Here is a 19,351-nt window from a genome sequence, read left to right as displayed (position 1 = left end):
ATAAATCCACTGTTAGCTTCAGCTGCTTTAAAGCAGGCCAGAGGGGTACCCTGTTCTACTCACTGAAGTGCCTCTGGGCAGATCGTTCATCTTGGTGTGCCTCAGTTTCCATATCTGTTAAATGAGACTAATCACACTTACGCTGTAGGGTTGATGTGAGAATAAAAGTGATCAGAGGAATTCTGTGATTAGGCCTGGTTAGCATGGTTAGGACTCCTCTGTTTCACTGCCTAGCACCCAGGTTCAGTCCCTAGTCGGGGAACTAAAATCCCACAAGCTGTGTGGGACAGCCAGGAAAAAAACAAAACCATGAAATTATTGTGAAAATAAGTATTTCAGGTCAGGGGGGAAAGACAGGGAATGGTGTGAGGTGACTTTCTCTATGGGGCAAATTAGCATCCTCATTTGCAAGGCAGAAGTGCTAGGGAAAGCTGCTACTCCCATTACCTCGCCTCCTGACCTCGGCAGCTGCAGGCCTGGACCTAATTTATGGGGCTGTAAATATCCATGAATGGACCAGAGTTCCCTGGTGGGCTGTAGCTGCTGAGTGGGGACAACTCTGCTGAGCCTGAAACCCCAGGGCAGCCTCGTTAATTCTGCTCAGCCCAGAAGCCGGGTAATGGTGCAAGGAGCCAGCAGAGGAGCTGTGATAACCCCCTGCGTGGGGAGGGGTGCTGTCTACACCCTCCCTTTCTCCAGCACTCACATCATGTGGTCCTTTCCCAGGGATCCTTTTGTCTCGGTAAACGGGGGACAGTGGGGCCTGAGATGGAAGCCTTCCTTAGATTCTAGGTCCTAACCTTCTGGGTCTGAGAGGTCTGTACCAGGATGGCTCTCCAGGTGGGGCTTCCCAGCTGATGCTAGTGGTAAAGAACCCGCCTGCCAGTGCAAGAGACATTAGAAACAGTGTTCCATCCCTGGGTCAGGAAGATTCCCTGGAGGAGGGCATGGCAACCTTCTCTGGCATTCTTGCCTGCAGAATCCCATGGACGGAGGAGCCTGGATCACCCATATATATGAGCCATCCAGTAGACGTGTTCCTTCCTCTTTCTCCTATGTTTTGCTGCTGCTGAAGCTCGGCCTGGCTCTTGGGCCTGCGGCAGGGAGGGAAGTGGTGCCGCTGTCCTGGGTGCTGAGCAGGCAGATCTCAGCTCAGCGGCCCATCAGGCCCATCACTTCCTCCTCTTTCTCTCCCAGGGTCTGGTACCCTCCTCAGCCCTCTGGCTGGGGCCAGGATTGGGGAGATTTCTAACTTGGCTGGAGGACACCAAACAATGTCAGCTGCCTCAAGGGCCTGCCATTCATGAGGTGGGGGTAAAAGGCTGGTTCGGAACCACCGACAAAGGGGCCTGGTTTCATAGAAGGGAAAAGCAGCTCCGTTATGGATTCATGCATTTTCCCAAAAGTGTGTTGCTGTGAAAAAATATTATGATCAAAGATCCAATGAGTTTAGAAAATGCTGGGCTGGACAATTCAGACAGGTTTTTTCACTTATAAGATCTTGAAGAACCCTTTATATGGTTTTATGAATCATGCCCTTCCAAAAGGGTTTCCCACAATTTTTAAAAATATTGTATTTTTTGGCCACCTTGCTCGGCATGTGGCCTCTTAGTTCCCTGTGTGTGTGCGTGTGCTAAGTGGCTTCAGTTGTGTCCGACTCTTTACAACCCTGTGGACCGTAGCCTGCCAGGCTCCTCTGTCCATGGGATTCTCCAGGCAAAAATAATGGAGTGGGTTGCTGTGCCCTCCTCCAGGGATCTTCCCGACCCAGGGATCAACCTGCATCTCTTCCATCTCCTGCCTGGCAGGCAAGTTCTTTACCACTGGTGCCACCTGGGAAGCCCCTTAGTTCCCTGACTAGGGAGCAAACCTGTGCCCCCCCACACCCGCCGTGAAAGCATGGAGTCTTAACCATTGGACTGCCAGGCAAGTCCCAAGTGTTTCCCAAACTTATAGGACCACAACAGCCTTATTACATGCACCACCTTGGGCCTGGTGTTTCCTGAAACACACACTGGGAGACACTGGGCAGTTATATTTAAAATGACAGGACAGGACAGAGAAAAACAAGGAAGAGCAAAGCTGCACCCGCCAGCCCCCGTGGAGGAGCCCTGAACTGTTTGCATCTTGACCACTAACTTGCTCTGTGACCTTGAACTAGTTCGTTTTGCTCTCTGCACCTGTTTCCCTGTCCATAATACAAGCATGATACCCGACACATAGTTTTGATCCTTGGCAAGTATTTGTTGAATGAGTGAATGAGAAGACTGAATTGGGATCTCTCAAACCCTTCAGGATGCCACAGCATCCTGAAACTGGATGAGGGCAGGCTCTGGCCCCTCCACCTGGATATGAGTCCACCTGCCCAGCTACCAGCTCATCAAACCTGGGCAGCTCTGTTCTGGATGCCTCATTTTTCTCCCGTGTAAAATAGCACCTCCCTCGTAGAACTGTTGTAAGGTTTAAATGGGGGGACCACATAATTTATTATCCAAATTGGGACCGTTTTGAGAAAGGGGCACTGTTAGTAAACATGCTGAAGGGCTTCCCTGGTGGTCCAGTGGTTAAGAATCCACCTGCCAATGCGGGGGATGTGGGGTTGATCCCTGGTCAAGGAACTCAGATCCCACAGGCCTCGGGGCAGCTAAGCCGGTCTGCAGCACCACAGCTGGAGAGGCAGCACGCAGCAGTGAGGTTCCCACGTGCCGCAACGAAGACGTGCCGCAGCCAGATGAAGAAGCTGTAATAAATAAATAAATCATCCTGTCATCCCCACTTCCTGCTCACCCAATTCCTTCTGAAACATGCTGAGACAATAGGACTGTCGCAAACAAACCAGGACATAGGGTGACCTGAGATTTCCACGAGGTAGTGCCTGATACTTGGCAGGAACTCTGCATATGCAGCTACTATCGCGTTGCTCTTCAACCAGGGAGTCTGCAGGAGACCAACAGAGAAAACAACGCAGAACTTCCCTGGTGGTCCAGGGGTTAAGACTCCAAGTTCCTGAGGCAGAGGGCATGGGTTTGATCCCTGGTTGGGGAACTAAGATCCTGCAAGCTGCTCAGTGCAACTAATAAAAAGAAACAAAAAACTGGAAACAAACAAACTCAGGGGCCTCTCTGGCTGAGGAGGCAGAGGGGGCCGTTCAGCAAACCCTTCCCCACCTCTCTGGGCCTCAGAGGTTCTCCCCAACTCCTAGAACTCTGCAGAGCAGCTTGAAAACCACTGAGGTTCCTTTCAGCTCCCCTGGACCATGAGCCAACAATCTCCTCATCTGCTGCCTGTCTCCACAGTGGCACCAGGCCCCTCATGCAGCACAGACCTCAACCCGCACCCCTGCCCCCGCCCTGACCATGTAGCTGCCTCATCCTGAGTCCAGATTTCCCATCAACCCTTTGACCGAGCAAAGATGCAGAACTGAAGATCAGCCGCTCCATGCCCTGTATGGGTTGTGAATTTCTCTTTCCCCGGCCGTCATCTGCATATGGTATGTTTATGTGTGCAGGGCCGGGGACAGACCCCCTTACTTCCCTCCAAGAGGGGAGAGTTCCTCCCACATGATGGATAGAAAAAATCCAGGCAGTGTGGCTAATGCTCGGCCCAAGATGGCACAGCAGCTGAGGGTGGGGTTCTTTCCGGAACTCTTCCCCAGCTCCTCGCCCCAGAGGAGGGGAGAAGCCCTAGGTGGTGACGATTCAGAGACAATGTGGTGGGTCCTTCCCACAGTCGGCTTCGCCGGTGGCTCAGATGGCTCAGACGGTATAGAATCTGGCCACAATGCAGGAGACACAGGTTCAATCCCTGGGTCGGGAAAATCCCCTGGAGAAGGGAATGGCAACCCGCTCCAGTATTCTTGCCTGGAAAATTCCATGGACAGAGGAGCCTGGCGGGCTACAGCCCATGGGGTCACAAAGAGTTGGACATGACTGAGCCGCTGACACTTTGCAGAGCCGAGGTGGTAAGTGAGCCAGGAGGGGGCCCAGGGCGGGAGACAGGGATATATAGGTACCTAAGGCCGGCTGAGTGTGCGTAGGGCCCCAGGCAGGGGAGAAACCGGCAACCCAGAGGATTAAGGGGCCAGGGGGCTGGGCGTTCTGGGATTAAGCGCCCCACCATCTCAGTCTCGCAGCTCTTTTCAAGGCCCAGGCAGGTGGGCGGGAGCCGCTGGAGGATCACTCCTCATTCTGTGTTTTCCTCTCTTTCTGCCCCAGCAGCCCCCACACAGGCTGAATGTGGGTTTGGCTTCCCCTTCACCCACCTCCACAGCCGGGCCTATCCAGGAGGCAGCTGCGAGGGTGCTCCCAGCTTCTGACTCCCAGGGGGCCCCCTGCCTGGGGCCTGTTCACAGCCCCGCCACCCTCAGACTAGCCCCAGTCAGGCTGTCTCCAGCCCACCCAGCCTAGACCTCACCCTGAGAGCACCCCGCCCCACTCAAAGTGGGTGAATCTGGGCTTGGAGCACCCAGGACCTGGAGCTTTGGGGCCTTCAGTACATCCCATGTGCGCTCAGTCACTCTGTCATGTCTGACTCTTTCGTGACCCCGTGGACCGTAGCCCCTCATGCTCCTCTGTCCATGGGATTTCCCAGAATTTGAATGAGGCAAGAATACTGGAGTGGGTTGCCATTTCCTCCTCCAGGGGATCTTCCCAACCCAAGGTTCCAACCTGCCTCTCCTGCATTGGCAGGCAGATTCTTTACCACTGAGCTGCCAGGGAGCCCCGTTCGGTACATTATTGATGAGGAAATGCAATTGCATTCGTTTGTTGGTGTGTTTGTTTTTGGCCATGTATTCTGTGGGATCTTAGTTCCCCAACCAGGGATTGAACCCCTGCCCCTTGCATTGGCCGCAAGGAGTCATAACCACTGGACTGCCGAGGAATTCCCGGAAACTACATTGATAGGGTTTGTCTCCCCCAAAGCTCCAAACCACGGTGCTCATATGATCCTGTCCCCATCGCTGCCCTTGAGGAGGCCCAGGGTGGGAATCGTATCCAGGAGGGTCGGCCAAGCCTCCGTAACACGGCTGCTGTCCCTTCCTTTGAATGAGGCAAGTGGAGCTGGACACTGAGTCCGGGCGACCCTGGACCCTGGAGAGCCCAGCCCTGCGTTTGCTTCAGCCCACTCCCCTGCGGGGAGGCTCGCTCTGCTTGATAAGTGAGGCCGAGGCAATTATGGGTCGAGATGATGACCCGAAATTACGCAAACCGCTCGGTGGCCTAGGCAAGAGTGGGATTTTGCCTTGTTCGTCGCAGCCTCCTTTAGAAGTTCTCAGCATCCTCCCGGGCAGTGGTGTCCACCTCTTTCCGCCTTCTGCATGAGTCCTCTCTCTCTGTTTCTTTCTGGCTGCCCCTCACTCGCTCCCTTTGTTACCCGGCTCCCCCTGCCCCATCCATGCCCTCCTCTTCAGAGGTGTCGGGGGTGGTGGTTGGAAGGTGTCCTGTGTCCACTCCCGTGGGCCCAGACATCTGGCCCCCTCCCTGCCTCTGCCTCCACCCAGGCACCCTCCTTCATCCCTGAGGCCTCATTATTAGGGTAGCCGTGACCCCGCATTGTCTGGCCTGTCTGGCCCTGGCACGAAAGGTAGAGTTTTGGCAGAGAAGGGGAAGCTCGGCCAGCTTCCAGCTCCTTCTCTGCAGCCTGCTGGGGGCAGAACCGGCGGTGGGGGGGTGGGGAGGGCGGGGTTGGGGGATGGGGCAGGAGCCACAGGGCAGCCCCTGTCACTGGGGCGACGGCAGGGAGCCCGGGGGGCGGGGTGGGGGGAGACCAGGGGAGCAGGTGGTTCTTTGTCTGGAGCCGGAATGAAGGAGAGGGGCCCTTGCCTGATCCCAGCCCCTTCACCCCATCCCTCGGGAGAGCCTTGGATGGGCCCCCCGAGAAGGATTGTCTTCCCCTCCACCCCAGGCTGATGCAGGAGATGCCCCCTGCGGTGCTCACCAGGGGAGGGGTGGGGAAGGGTGAATGTTCCCAGGATTCAGGGCTGCTTCTGAACACCCCCTGCTTGGACCCCCCCCCACCCCAACCCCCATCAGCCCACCCAGGACGAGGGCCACAGGGAACCAGGCAGGGCCAGGCTGGTGAGTCTCTGTCGCCCCGTGCCAGCCTGGGGAGGGGAGGGGAGGGTTGGGGCCCAGGCAGAGGGGGAGACCCCCGCCCCAGCTGCTGCCATTGCCACTTTGCCACTGCAGGCATAACTTCCTGTCTGAGCTGTAAGGAGATCAGAGCTGTTGCTTTGTGGGCGCTTTCCTGCTTTAAAAATCTGTTTAGAGTGGACCCGGGAGGCTCCTGGAGCCCCTCCTTTCTGGGCTTTGCGCTCACCTCTTTGATCCTTACACTTGGCTTCTGAGCAGCAGGGCAGGCTCTGAAGGCTGAAGGCAGCTGCAGCCAGTGGTGATGGCAGCTCTGGGCTGTCCGGGCCTGGGATTCTGGGGTCTTCGGCTCTGTGGCTTGCAGGCATGTCACTTAACCTCTCTGCGCTCATCTTCTTGAGTCTTCACTTCCTCATCTGTGAGATTGAAACCATGTAACTCAGATTGGGACTCGAACCCATGTCCCGGGACTCGAACCCACCCAGCAGATGAGATCCCACACCTGCTTTCAGGACTTAAGGAAGCTCAGGCTCTTGATGTCTCATCACAGAAAGAATTCAGTGAGAGGCCAACTGATAGGTAAGAAGTGGATTTATTTGGAGAGAAACACAGTCCACAGACAAGAGTGTGGGCCATCTCAGGAGGCGGGAGTGGCATCGAAATAGAGTGGAGCTACTTTTTATGGGCTGGCTAATTTCACAGGCTAACGCGTGGGAGGATTAGCCCGGCTATTTGGGGGAATGGGTGGAGATGTCCAGGAATTGGGCCACCGGCCACTTCTCGGTCTTTGACAGTCAGCCTTGGAGCCGTCATGCTGCCTGTGGGTGTGTCACTTAGCTTGTGACGTGGTACAGTGAGGGTATCCTGAGGCTCAAGGTCTAGTGGACGTTGACTCATCGGCCGTCTCAAAGTCATTTAGTTCTCGTCAGTTTACGTCGTGTCGTTTGGCTATGTCATTCTCTTAAAGGCTGTGCCCTGCCCCCTTCCCTCCCATTTCAAAATGGAGATAATTATACGACGTACTCGTAAGGTTGTGGTAGGAGGTTAAGTAAATCATATACATGAGATGCTTGGAATGGTGTTTAGCCCCATAAAAACATTCAGCAAATAGTAGGTGTTTTTGCTTATAGAGATCTTTCTGGCGCAGGGTGGAGGTGAGTTTCCTGCAGTACTCCTTGGTGGGACCTAAAGAAGTGTCATCCCTGAAATCTGTTATCTTGGGTGGAGGGTGGGGAACAAGTGCAGACTTTTCAATAGGCCTCCTTCGAGATGTCCCCTCTCATTGAGTTCTGGGGAGGATTGAAGGAGTCATATCTCCTGGGTTGTCTTAGAGAGGCTGCACACAGAATCAACCTTTCCAAAAATAGTCTTCGCTGACCTTATCCAGGAAAGGCGGAAAAGTGGGTTTGATTTTCTGGGCTCCCTGTCGTGCACGTGCAGATGTCTGAAATGTCTGTTTGCTCATTTTTTAAATGCCTTTTAAAAATATATATATGTTTTATTTATTTATTTGGCTCTGCTGAGTCTGAGTTGCATTCTGTGGGTTCTTTAGTTGCAGCCTGTAGCATCTAGTTCCCTGGTCAGGGATTGAACCTAGGGCCCCTTGTATTGGGAGCACAGTCTTAGCCACTGGACCACCAGGGAAGTCCCTGTTTGCCTGTTAAAATCGAAGTGACCCGCAGCAGCATCTCCAAGTGCAGTGAGTTCATGTGGGGACAGTTTGTGATCAGGAACTGCTCTGGGCATCTGTAAAGCCAGTTAGTGTGCGCTGGGTGGGGACGCTGGGTGCGTTCAGTGGGGAAAGAGAAGGGGCAGTGAAAGGGGGACCAGAGGGTCACGGGCTTCTCTGGGGGAGACGAATAAGCCCCTTTTCTTTTCCTTTTCTTGTCTTTCGGCCACTCTGAGTGGTACGCGGGATATTAGCTTCCTTACCAAGGATTGAACCTGCACCCCCTGCAGTATAAGCGGAGTCTTGAACCACTGGTCCACCAGGGAAGTCCCAGCCCCTTTTCTAACGGAACCCCTGAGCCGTTCCTTGGAAAATGAGTGCCCATCTTTTCACCCAAACATCCACTTATTCACCCAACAGATCTTCAGTGAGTGTCGAACTATGCCAGCCTCTGTGCTGAGCCCTGGGGATAAGTTGTGATGCCAGCCTTCAAGGAACCAGTGTCCAGAGAGGAGTTGAAAATAGTGGGGTGGAGGCTGGAGGGCTGTTGGAGGTTCCAGGGAAGCAGATTGTGTGTTGGGGGAAGGCTTGCTGGACACAGGACATCTGAGGAGTTGGAAGGGTGAACCTGAGTCTCCCAGGGAGTTGAGGGGTGAGGGGGAATCCCTCGGCAGAGGTACCCACTTGTGCAAAGCTGCAGAAGGCAGGGACTTCTCTGGTGGTCCAGTTAAGTTGGGCCTTGGTTAAGGTCTTAAGGACCTTGGAGTCCTAACCTTGGTTAACACTCCAAGCTTCAAATGCAGGGGGCAGGGGTTCAACCCCTGGCTGGGGAACTAAGATCCCATATTCTGTATGGTGTGGCCAAAAAATAAAAACATTTAAAAAGAAGTTGTAGTGAATTTTTAAAAAGCTGCAGAGGGCAAAAGGGCAGCATCAGAAACCCAACCAGACGTTCAGAGCGCAGGGTCTTTGGGGAGCCCTGTGTGTAGGGTGTGGTGTGCATGTGGTCTGGGCATGGGAGAGGAGCTGGCAGGCAGATGCAGAGGGGCCGTCCAGGCTGTGCTCCCCACTGCCCAGGGCCTTGTGCCTTCCCCCGCTCAGCCCCTCCAGCCCAGGTTCCAGATTTCTTCCTCTACTCATCACCTCTTCAGTCCCACTTTCCACTGTCCTGGGTCAGAAATAGGGCAGAGAGTCACCTCTCTGAGCCTCCGTTCCCCTTCTCTGTGCATCAGGTGGTTGGTTTGGGTGATCTCAGAGGTCTCCAGGGCCTTCTAGGGTTGTTCGTGCTTGTCTGCCCTATTTGCATGTTTCCCCTGGGGGCCTTGGGAACAGTCCAGCTGCCCTCTGGTCCTCGGTCAGCAGGGGGTTGAGGACAAAAGCCGTGAGTGGTGGCAGTGATGGAGCACCTGGGGCCGCGCAGAGCGGGGGACGGAGCCCTGCTGACCCTGCTGCTGTGTGTGTCTCTCCCTCAGTGTGACCCTGGGAACACAGGCTTCATCAGTACAGGCAAGTTCCGGAGCCTCCTGGACAGCCACAGCTCCAAGCTGGACCCACACAAGAGGGAGGTACTCCTGGCTCTCGCCGACAGCCATGCCAACGGGCAGATCTGCTACCAGGATTTTGTCAACCTGGTGAGCACTCTGGGTCCTTCGCCACTGGGAGTGGCCTGTTTGGGGGTGTGGCTTAGAGGGCCCTTTTGGATAATTAATGACTGGGATTGGTGGGTCTTCAGCATTGAAAAACTCCAGGCTTCAGCAGATGAAAGAAAATCACCAAGGACTGGATTTCTCTTTATCTCTGGGTTCTGCTTTCCATAGCATCAGCACTACTCAGAAGATCCCCTGACCATTCCAGACCTGACTATGATATCAGCAAAGTGGCTGCAGCTGTTCCAGCCCTCACGCCCTCAGGCCTCACCCCGCAGGAGAGCAGAGGAGCTCTTTTTATGGGAGCTCCCACATGAGGCCTGGGATTTCCTTCCCCACATTGGCCTAGATTGGGTCAGTGAGATGTGCTGATTGACTCAAACCAATCAGTGCCCACCCCGGGGGCTTGGAGTGGAGTCATTTCCATGGAAATGAAGGGCTGGAAGTGGGAAGTCATCCCTGGCAGAAGAAGAGCTGGGGAGTGGATGTTGGGAGAATCAGGCCAGGCCTTTCAGGAGCAACGGGGCACGTGGGTGAAAGCTGAAGCTCTTCAGACCTGCTGGCGGTGGTCCTGGGTGATCGGAGGGGCTGGAGACAGGAGGCCCATGAATCCTGCCCAGTGGTCTGGTGTCTTGGAGTCAGGACTTCCTCCTCACTAGGGTCACTGCTGTGCTGTTTCGGGGCTACAGTGGCAGGATTGGAATGGAGTTCAGTGGGGTTGAGTGGGTGGAGGAGACTTGAGCAGAAGCTGCATGAACTAGCAGGATGAACACCAGGCTGGGAGATTCCATGCGGTTTCCCTCTTGGTGGAATGGAAGAGTCACCTCTCTTCTTGTCATCCATGAACTAAATGACTGGTGTGAACAGTCAGTTCATGAACACCCAGGCTCCTGGAATTCAGAGGCGTCAGTAATGGGGGAGCCAGGACCTGCCATCATGCCATGGCCACGCTCTGATGTGCGGGCTTTGGTGTTGCTTTAATTGCCTCTTGATTGGGGACCTGCCTTCATCCAGAGATTAACAGATGGCAGCCAGCAGCTGTAAGGCTTTTAGGGATGAAGTAATCTGATATTCAGAATGGACCCAGGGAGCAGACCTTTTAGAGGGTGGGAGGCAGAGCTCAATTAAGCAGGGAAGTTGGGGACATTTGGGATTCACGGGATGGGTCATGGAGGTGAGTTGCGTGGCTGGGAACCCAGCAGTGCCAGCAAAGATCAGGCCACAGGTTCGAGCTCATGGCCCCTCTGCAGGCCCAGCACTAGCATGTTCGACGCATGCTCTGCTCAGCCCGGGGCGGAGCGAGGGCATGGCAGGGCCAGTGAGCGGCTTCTCTCCAGCTGGGGGTTCGGGAAATCTGTGTGAATTTGCAACAGCAGGTTGCTTGTTGCCATCAAGATTTCTCTGTTGGAGTTCTGAGCTGAAGTGGCCAGCCAGAGCCTGGATGCCTGTGAGCAAGGCTGCCCTCGAGGCCAGGCCTAAGAAGGGGCTCATCGGGAGCAAGGTTCTGGGAAGGGCAGAGAGCCCGGGGGCTGGAGCGGACCTGGGTCCTGCTTATTGCTTTGCCTTTGCCACTCAGTGGGAAAGATTCTCTGAGCCCATTTGTAAAATGAAGACAAAGGAAACCTTTTTCAGGGTGGTGGTGGTGTTTAGTCACTAAGTCGTGTCCGACTCTTTGTGATCCCATGGACTGTAGCCCGCCAGGCTTCTCTGTCCGTGGGATTCCCCAGGCAAGAATACTGGAGTGGGTTGCCATTTCCTTCTCTGGTTGATCTTCTTGACTCAGGGATCAAACCTGTATCTCCTGCATCGGCAGGCACGCTCTTTACCACCGAGCCACCTGGGAAGCCTCTTCAGGATGGTGGCAAGGATTAAATAAGAGGAAATGTGTGAAAGTTTTTGTTGCCTCTTAATATTCTTCCACCCGGTTAACTCCTTGGCATCTTTTGTGAGCCTTTTCCCACGCCAACCCAGGCAGAATGAACTAACCTTATCCTGAGCCCGCACAATGCTTTGTGCAAGCCTTTCTTCTAACACAGACCACATTGCATTACAGCTGAGTGGTCAGGGTTGTCATGTATGGGTGTACAGGTTGTGGACTGTATAAGGATGCCAGGCAGAGAGATTAATGAGGGCTGAAATCTGGCCTGGGCTTTGTTCAGCAAGGCCTGGAAAGGGTGCATCCACCTGGAAGAAGAGGCTCCCTTATCTAACTGGCATGAAAGCACCATATGGGCCAGCATGGGCCCCAGAGTCAGGCAGATCTGAATCTGAATCCTGACTCCATGATTTACTAACTATGGGTCCTTGAGAAAATTACTTTGCAAGGAAAATTACTCTCCAAGCTCCCATCTCCACCTTTATATCACCGGGATAACACAATGCACTGGGTAACAAAGGAGACATCATCTTTTGCTGCTGTTTACACCTCTGTCTCTCCTGTAAGCTCCGTGAGGCCAGAGACCATGGCCACTGCTGTGCCCAGCACAGTTCTGGGCACATCAGGGCAAAGGTGAATGCTGAGTGTGTGTGTGTGCATGCCCTGCTTCTGCCATACTCACGCTGAGCTCCTCCCCACCATGAGTCTTGCAGCTGTGTGTTTGTGAGTGCGTGTACACACCTGGAGATTGAGGGGGGGAGGATGGCTACAAACTGATTTGATCACATGGTCTTGTCTTGCGCTTGCAGTGAACGCAGAGCCCTGAGCCCTGCCTGAATTTACAGAGCTGAAGCCACTGAAAACCAGGCCCAAGCTTTGCAGGCATGGAGGGGATGGGAATAGGGAATTGTTGGAAGGGGTTCATCCGGGAAGGCCTGCTAGAGCGGGGAGCCTTAAGCCAGATTTTTCAGGTGTGTGCAGAACCCAGGAGAGGGGATAGGCACTGCTGATGGAGACTCATTCGTCCTGGCCTGGTCTGACCGCAGATCCTCCCCAGCTCCCTGCCCCCCACAGGGCTTCAAACCCCTATGCCTTTGGCTGGTTCCCCTCTACAGCCCTGCCTGGACTCCTGCCTTTGGATTTAGCCTGATGTCCACTGCTGGGCCCACAGTCCCAGAAATACACTGATAATCCCTACCCAGCGACCATGGGGCAGTCCCTGGGCAGCACTGTGGACTCTGGTTGGGAGAGCTGTGTCTCTAGAATATTTCCCTGTATGGAGGGTCTAGGGTGTGGCCGGGGAGAGTGCATGTGAGGTAGCAAAGGCCTCTGGAGGCTGAAAGTCAGCAGGTCTGCCTCTGGGAGTCAGGCTGCCAGGGCTCTGTGGGGGAGGGGCCCGTCCTGGGGCTCCCTGAGTATCACAGTTCCTTTGGGGTCACTCAGGACTGATGACCTTCCACAAGCACAGCTTTGGGTTCTGGTTCCAGGGGCTGGGGATGCTGACTCCTACTTGTCCTGCAGGTCTCACTCATGCCACCTCCTCCAGGAAGTCCTCCCTGATCACCTTGGGACCGGGTTGGGCCTCCCTCCTGGGTGGTCCCACAGCAGGCTTCACTGTGAACCACGATTGCTGGTTACTTAGGTGGCTCAGACAGTAAAGAATCTGCCTGCAATGCAGGAGACCCGGGTTCCATCCCTGGGTTGGGAAGATCCCCTGGAGAAGGGAATGGCTACCCACTCCAGTATTCTTGCCTGGAGAATTCCATGGACAGAGGAGCCTGGTGGGCTCCAGTTCACGCAGTCCCAAAAAGTTGGACACGACTGACTGACTAATACTTTCACACTTTGTTCACTTTCACTTGTTGGCCTTTGACACCTCTGTATTCTGGTGTCTGGAAACACCTGATGCTTAATAGTTGCTCAGGAACTTGTGAGGGATGACAGGCTGGTGGGTGCGAAGAGGTATCGTGGATATGAATCCAGGCTCTGGAGCCTTACTAGGTTTGGACTTGATGGATTCTTAGAACTTTGGTTCTAAGAATTTGGGCTCCTCATCTGGTGGGATGGGGATATTCATGGTCTTTATCTAGCAGGTAGACTAGCTGCATCAAATGAGCTCAGCTGTGATGTGCTTAGAACAGCCCCTGACACAGAAGAGCTTGGTGAATGTTGCTTCTTGTTAACTTACATTTAACTCCTTGCAAACTATACAGAAGAAAGAGGAAGGTGGCCTCAGGCCTGGGCGGTCTAAGGAACTGGCTGGCTGGGAAATGGGATGGGGGTCCCCTGAGACCCCGGTTCTGACCCCCCTCCCCCACCCTGTTTCCCATGTAGATGAGCAACAAGCGGTCCAACAGTTTTCGCCAGGCCATCCTGCAGGGGAACCGCAGGCTCTGCAGCAAGGCCCTGCTGGAGGAGAAGGGGCTGAACCTCTCCCAGCGACTCATCCGTCACGTGGCCTACGAGACCCTGCCCCGGGAGATTGACCGGAAGTGGTACTACGACAGTTATACCTGCTGCCCCCCGCCCTGGTTCATGATCACGGTCACACTGCTAGAGGCAAGGACAGGGGTGGTGAAGGGGCTGCTGGAGGGTCAAAGGATATCATTTTATTTCCCCCGCACCATGTGACGTGTGGGATCTTAGTTCCCCAATCAGGGATCGAACCGGTGCCCCCTGCAGTGGAAGCATAGAATCCTAACAGAACCACCAGGGAAATTCCAGGAGGATATCTGAGATCACAAGGGGAAGGGCAGCACCTTCACCACCGAAAGGTGATGGTTGAGGATCAAATGGCAGTTGTCACGGCAGGTCAGGCCCTGGTGCAGGGCATGCAGGTATTATAACCCCTCGGCCACAGAGATATTAGAAAGATCATGACTTGAAATCATATGCACTGCAACAAAACCCCTGTATGACCCTCCTCCCCCGCCCAAACCAACAGCAACAAGAACGGTGTCAGAACGTCATTGACTGGGGGCATTTCACCAGGCGAACTCATTAAAGCAAGTTCTGTTAGTTCCTCCCAGAGTGAGTGGAGTGAGCCTCGTGGATGGGTCATTTGTTCCCCCTGGACTCCATCTTCCACCTGGAAAGTGGGAATAACCAGACTTGCCCTCCTTCTCCCACTCAACTCCTCTGTTTAGAGCCAGAGAATGGCTGGTGGTGTTTTCTGAGCACAAGAGCATTACATCAATACATATGGGAAGGAGTGTTTATGAACAGGTAAATGTGGGCTTCACATATTTTGCAGGAACATTCTCCCCTTAGGGGATCATCCTTACCTATTGTAATTCTAAAAGTCTCATCTTATGCAACACCATCCAAAGTACCACTTTCTGAATCAGCGTTCCTGTATGAGGGACTCTGAATTCTTCCGGCTCTTTAGCCCCAGAACCTGCGGGCCCCCACCTCAAATGCCAGCTCTCAAACTGATGTTTGGCTTCCTTTTGGCATTTTATAATCTCCACTGTTTCTCTTCCAGAGCTAGGGGCCTAATTACCACCCCTGCGAACGTTCTTGTAAAATTCCTGCTGAATCAAACTGCAGGATCATTAAGCCTCATGGCGTTCTGCTTCTTCCTTTCTTAAATCAGAATATCTGGACTGCAGACCAGAGCTCCTCGGTTTGTTGTTTGGCTTCCTCCAAGTACATGTTGAAGTTGCGATTTTTCTGAGATATTCTTGGACTTGTTCTCCAAGCGCTTACTGTGTTGGTCTATTTATTAACTTCTATTTGAGGACCAATAATAACGAGTTGGCTTGCAAGCTGTGTTTGCTGCCAGGCCACCCGCACGCATGATGTTAGGTGAACAGATTCGGCTCCCAGGGAGTCCAGCTGCCGGGAGCCCTGAGCCATTCCCAGGCTTAGCCCAGGAGGACTTAACCCCAAGCTAATTACAGCTGCCTTCCCTCAGCTGATGCTGCTCACAGGGCTTGCTCTTCATGTACTTTATCTTTAAAAAAAAAAAAAACACGTTATTTATTTATTTTGACCACATCGGGTCGTAGGGCTTCCCAGGTGGCACTGGTGGTAAAGAATCTGCCTGCCTATGCAGGAAACATGAGATGTGGGTTCAATCCCTCAAGAGAAGGCTCCCCTGGAGTAGGAAATGGCAACCACATTAGTATTCTAGCTTGGAGAATCCCATTCTGGCTTGGGGAATCCATGCTGAATCCCATGGACAGAGGAGCCTGGCAGGCTACGGTCCATGGGGTCACAAAGAGTTGGACACGACTGAGCATGCAGAGAGAGATCGGGTCTTGGTTGCAGTGTGCAGGCTTAGTTGCCCACAGCGTGTGGGATCTTAATTCCCTGACCAGGGATAGAACCAGGTCCCCTTCATTGCATGGTGGATTCTTAGCCACTGGACCACCAGGGAGGCCCCTGGTGGGAAGCCCACCTTTTAAAAAAATATTTTATAATTCATCATTTTTAAACCTCACAATCACCATGGAAATGTAGACATGAGTATTCCCATTTCCAAATGGGAAAACCACATATGTGCTCAGTCTGACTCTTTGCAACCCCATGGACTGTAGCCTGCCAGGCTCCCCTATCCATGGGATTTTCCAGGCAAGAATACTGGAATGGGTTGCCATTTCCTACTTCAGGGGATCTTCCCGACCCGGGGATCAAACCCACATCTCCTGCCTTACAGGGGGATCCTTTACTGCTGTGCCACCCGGGAAGCCTCAGAGAAATGGAGGACCAGTGAATTAAAACAATTTGCCCAGGGTCATCCAGAGGAGCTAGATCTTTTGTCCAGATTGGTTTCCAATTTTCCAAAACCTCAGCTATGTAAACTCAAGCCGCCAATCTAGAAGAAACTAGAAAATGATGAAATAACTGTTTCAGAGTCCTTATACCAAAGCCCAAGCGTTTTGTTTCACATCCAGTTCCAGTAACCTAACTTTCTGATTCCATAACAGTGAACATAATGGGAAGCTACTGGAAGAGGGCCTCCTCCCTGCCAACAAGAGGAAGTAAGAACCTGGTTGTGGTAACTGGTTAACAACTTGCTGACACCCAGGCATGGCGAGAGGACAGAAGAAAATGTCCAAGTAAACCTGAGTCACAAAGAAACACAAGAATTTGGGATCATTTAGTACAGGAGCGAAACCCCCATCAATTACTGGGGAAGACATTGCTCCTATAGCCCAGATCAATACCTGAGGCATCCTTAAAATTAAGAACCTAGGGACATAAATTATGCATGTAGAAAGAGTTCCAGGGAGAAATAGTTAAAATAAACACTCTTCTAGGGCTTAAACAAGTATGCTTCAGTCATCTTCACAAATTAACTTACCCGAGGTGTTGATGAGAATTCAGAGAAATTGAAACCTTGTGTGCTGTTGGTGGGAATGTAAAGCGGTATAGCCATTGTGGGAAACAGTATGGCAGTTCCTCAGAAAATTAAATCAGAGTTATCATACGATCCTGCAACTCCACTTCTGGATGTATACCCAAAAGAATTGAAAGTAGGGACTCAGGTATTTATACACCCCTGTTCATAGCAGCATTGTTCACAAAAGCTAAAAGGTGAAAGCAACCCAAGCATCCATCGACAGATGAATGGAGAAACACAATTTGGTAGATACATACAGTGTAATATGAGGAAGGAGATTTTGACATATGTTACAACGTGGATATATCTTGATGACATTATGCCGAGTGAAATAAACCAGTCACAAAAGACAAATGCTGTGTGATTCCACTTCCACACAGTCCCTGGAGTAGTCGCATTCATAGAGACAGAAAGCAGAATGGTGGTTGCCAGGGGCTGGGGGGCAGGGAATGGAAATTAATGTTTCATGGATATAGAGTTTCTCTCATCACTTTTACAAGATGAAAAGAATCCTGTGAATGGGTAGTGGTGATGGCTGCCCATTATGAATATATTTAATACCCCTGAACTCCACACTTAACATGGTTAAGACGGTAAATTTTATGTTACATGGCTTTTGCCACAGTTTTTCGTTTTTTTTTTGAAATCAACTTATATGGCATTGCCTCAGCCCCCAAGTGGGTATGTGAGTTATTACTGGAATTAAAGTTTAAAATCCTCCAAACCCTTTCAGCTTAGCACCAAGGAAATGTGGGCAGAGACCTTGAGACCATTTTGTGAACACTGAACACAGAATGAACAGAAGTGGAGTGAGAGGTGGTGGAGAGCTAGCTTGGGTGCTGGTCATAGGGGTGTGAGGACAGATGGCATCTTCCCTAGGGATTCCACGTGATAATAGGCACAGGAGGGTTTCCTGGCAGTTTCCCGCCTATTAACAGCCTCTCTGTACTCTCTGCTCTCCTCCAGGTTGCCTTTTTCCTTTATAATGGGGTGTCGCTGGGCCAATTTGTACTGCAGGTAACCCACCCACGATACCTGAAGAACTCACTGGTTTACCATCCACAGCTCCGAGCACAGGCTTGGCGTTACCTGACATACATATTCATGCATGCGGGGTGAGTACTGGTGTTCTTTCTCTATCGAGAATCCTTGCAGAAAAATAACTGGTCCAGAGAGCCTGGATCGAAATATATTTTTTTAGTTTATTTTTTGTCTACCTGGCCACAGGATTTGAGATGGCTTCTTAAAACTTATCTAATACCAAATTGTATGTGTAAATTATTAGGAGTGTATAGGAGATGAAAATGTTTTACAGTTGGTGGTGGTGATGTTTGTACATAGCTGTGAACATTCCATTAAAACTATACAGTTTAGGGGACTTCCCTAGAGGTGCAGTGGATATGAATCCTCTTGCCGGTGCAGGGGACACGAGTCTGATGGGGAAGATTCCACATGCCACGGAGCAGCTAAGCTCGTGCACCACAACTACTGAAGCCCATGCGCCTAGAGCCTGTGCTTTGCCACAAGAGAAGCTACTGCAATGAGAAGCCTGAACCCCTCAATGAAGAGTAGCTCCCGCTTGCTGAAAGTAGAGAAAGCCCGCACAAAGCAATGAGGACCCAGTGCAGCCAAAAATAAACTTATATGTGTATATAAACTGTACAGTTTCAAAAAAAGAGTGTATGGGAGAGGGAAAGCAAAGTGAGATCAGCACACACATACAGCATGTGAATCTCTATATTTGCTGTAAGTAGGTTACAAATGTATTCTGAGCTTCCTGGTGGCCAAAGCAAAGAGGGAAATGTGGTCAGCCACCAGGTTCATTGTCCATAAACTAGGTGTGAGTGCCCCTATAAGTGAAATAAAGCACCGGTTTGTGGAAAGGAGGTCTACCTATATGGTGACATGAGTCTTCTGGACGAACTCTGGCAGTGTTACATTTCTGTTTGCAGAGCCATGTGCCCTCTTTTGGGACCTGGAGTGTCACCAGTTCTCATGGGTGCATCTCACCCCATGATAAGGACCTGCTAGCTGGCCAGGTGACCACCCAGGTCCAGGTGTCTTGAATGCATGATCTTGGCTGGAGACAGTTTTTACATAGTAGAAGCGTGGAGTTGAAAAGTCAGAGTCCCTGGACCCCAGACCTCTGCGGTGTCTTCTACAGATGCTAGAGAAGTGGAGGGAAAGCATGGAAAAGCCCTGAGGGTGCCTGTCCCTGGGGATGCCAGTGGGAAGAAGATCACCCAGGCCCTCATGGCTGTTTCCTTGGGAGAACAACCCACAGTGGCCACGAGGAAGCTCCACTGTGAACCTCTGCTCCTGCTGAGCTGCTAAAGGGGCCACAGAGCCTCCTGCAACTGGCTGCACCTGCTGGGGAGGCTGCTTTGGGGAGAAGAGACTTCTCTGATGGCCACTGATGAATGTCCTACCCTGAGCCTAACGGGATGGCAGCCTGGCCTGCTGTGTCCTGGCGTCAACTTCAGGGCTGAGGAGGAGAGAGGGGGAGGCCCTTCATGCTTGGATATCCTCATGCGCTAAGATGTGGACTCAACAGGAACCGGGGAAATAGCTTTGACTTACTAAGTTATCTTTCTTTTTAAATATTTATTTATTGCTGCACTGGGTCTTCATTGCTGCATGCGGACTTCTCATTACAGTGGCTTCTCTTGTGGCCGAGTGTGGACTTTAGGAGCACAGGCTTCAGTACTTATCACGCACGGGGTT

General features: G+C 52.3%; 1 protein-coding gene across 2 annotated transcripts in view; it reads left to right on the top strand.

Moving 5' to 3' along the window:
- The window catches only part of RHBDL3 (rhomboid like 3), a 55,201-nt gene that overhangs the window by 11,263 nt on the left and 24,587 nt on the right, over positions 1 to 19,351 (top strand). For both annotated transcript variants that reach the window (XM_061142825.1, XM_061142824.1), the window contains 3 exons: positions 9,231 to 9,389; positions 13,615 to 13,839; positions 17,594 to 17,742. In XM_061142825.1, coding sequence (XP_060998808.1) covers positions 9,231 to 9,389; positions 13,615 to 13,839; positions 17,594 to 17,742 — 533 coding nt within the window. The remainder of the gene's footprint in view (positions 1 to 9,230; positions 9,390 to 13,614; positions 13,840 to 17,593; positions 17,743 to 19,351) is intronic.

This window comes from Dama dama, chromosome 5, assembly GCF_033118175.1.
Source record: "Dama dama isolate Ldn47 chromosome 5, ASM3311817v1, whole genome shotgun sequence".
In the NCBI taxonomy this organism is placed as follows: Eukaryota; Metazoa; Chordata; class Mammalia; order Artiodactyla; family Cervidae; genus Dama; species Dama dama.
The sequence above is the reverse complement of the archived record's forward strand: the minus strand, read 5'-3'. Positions and strand labels throughout refer to the sequence as shown.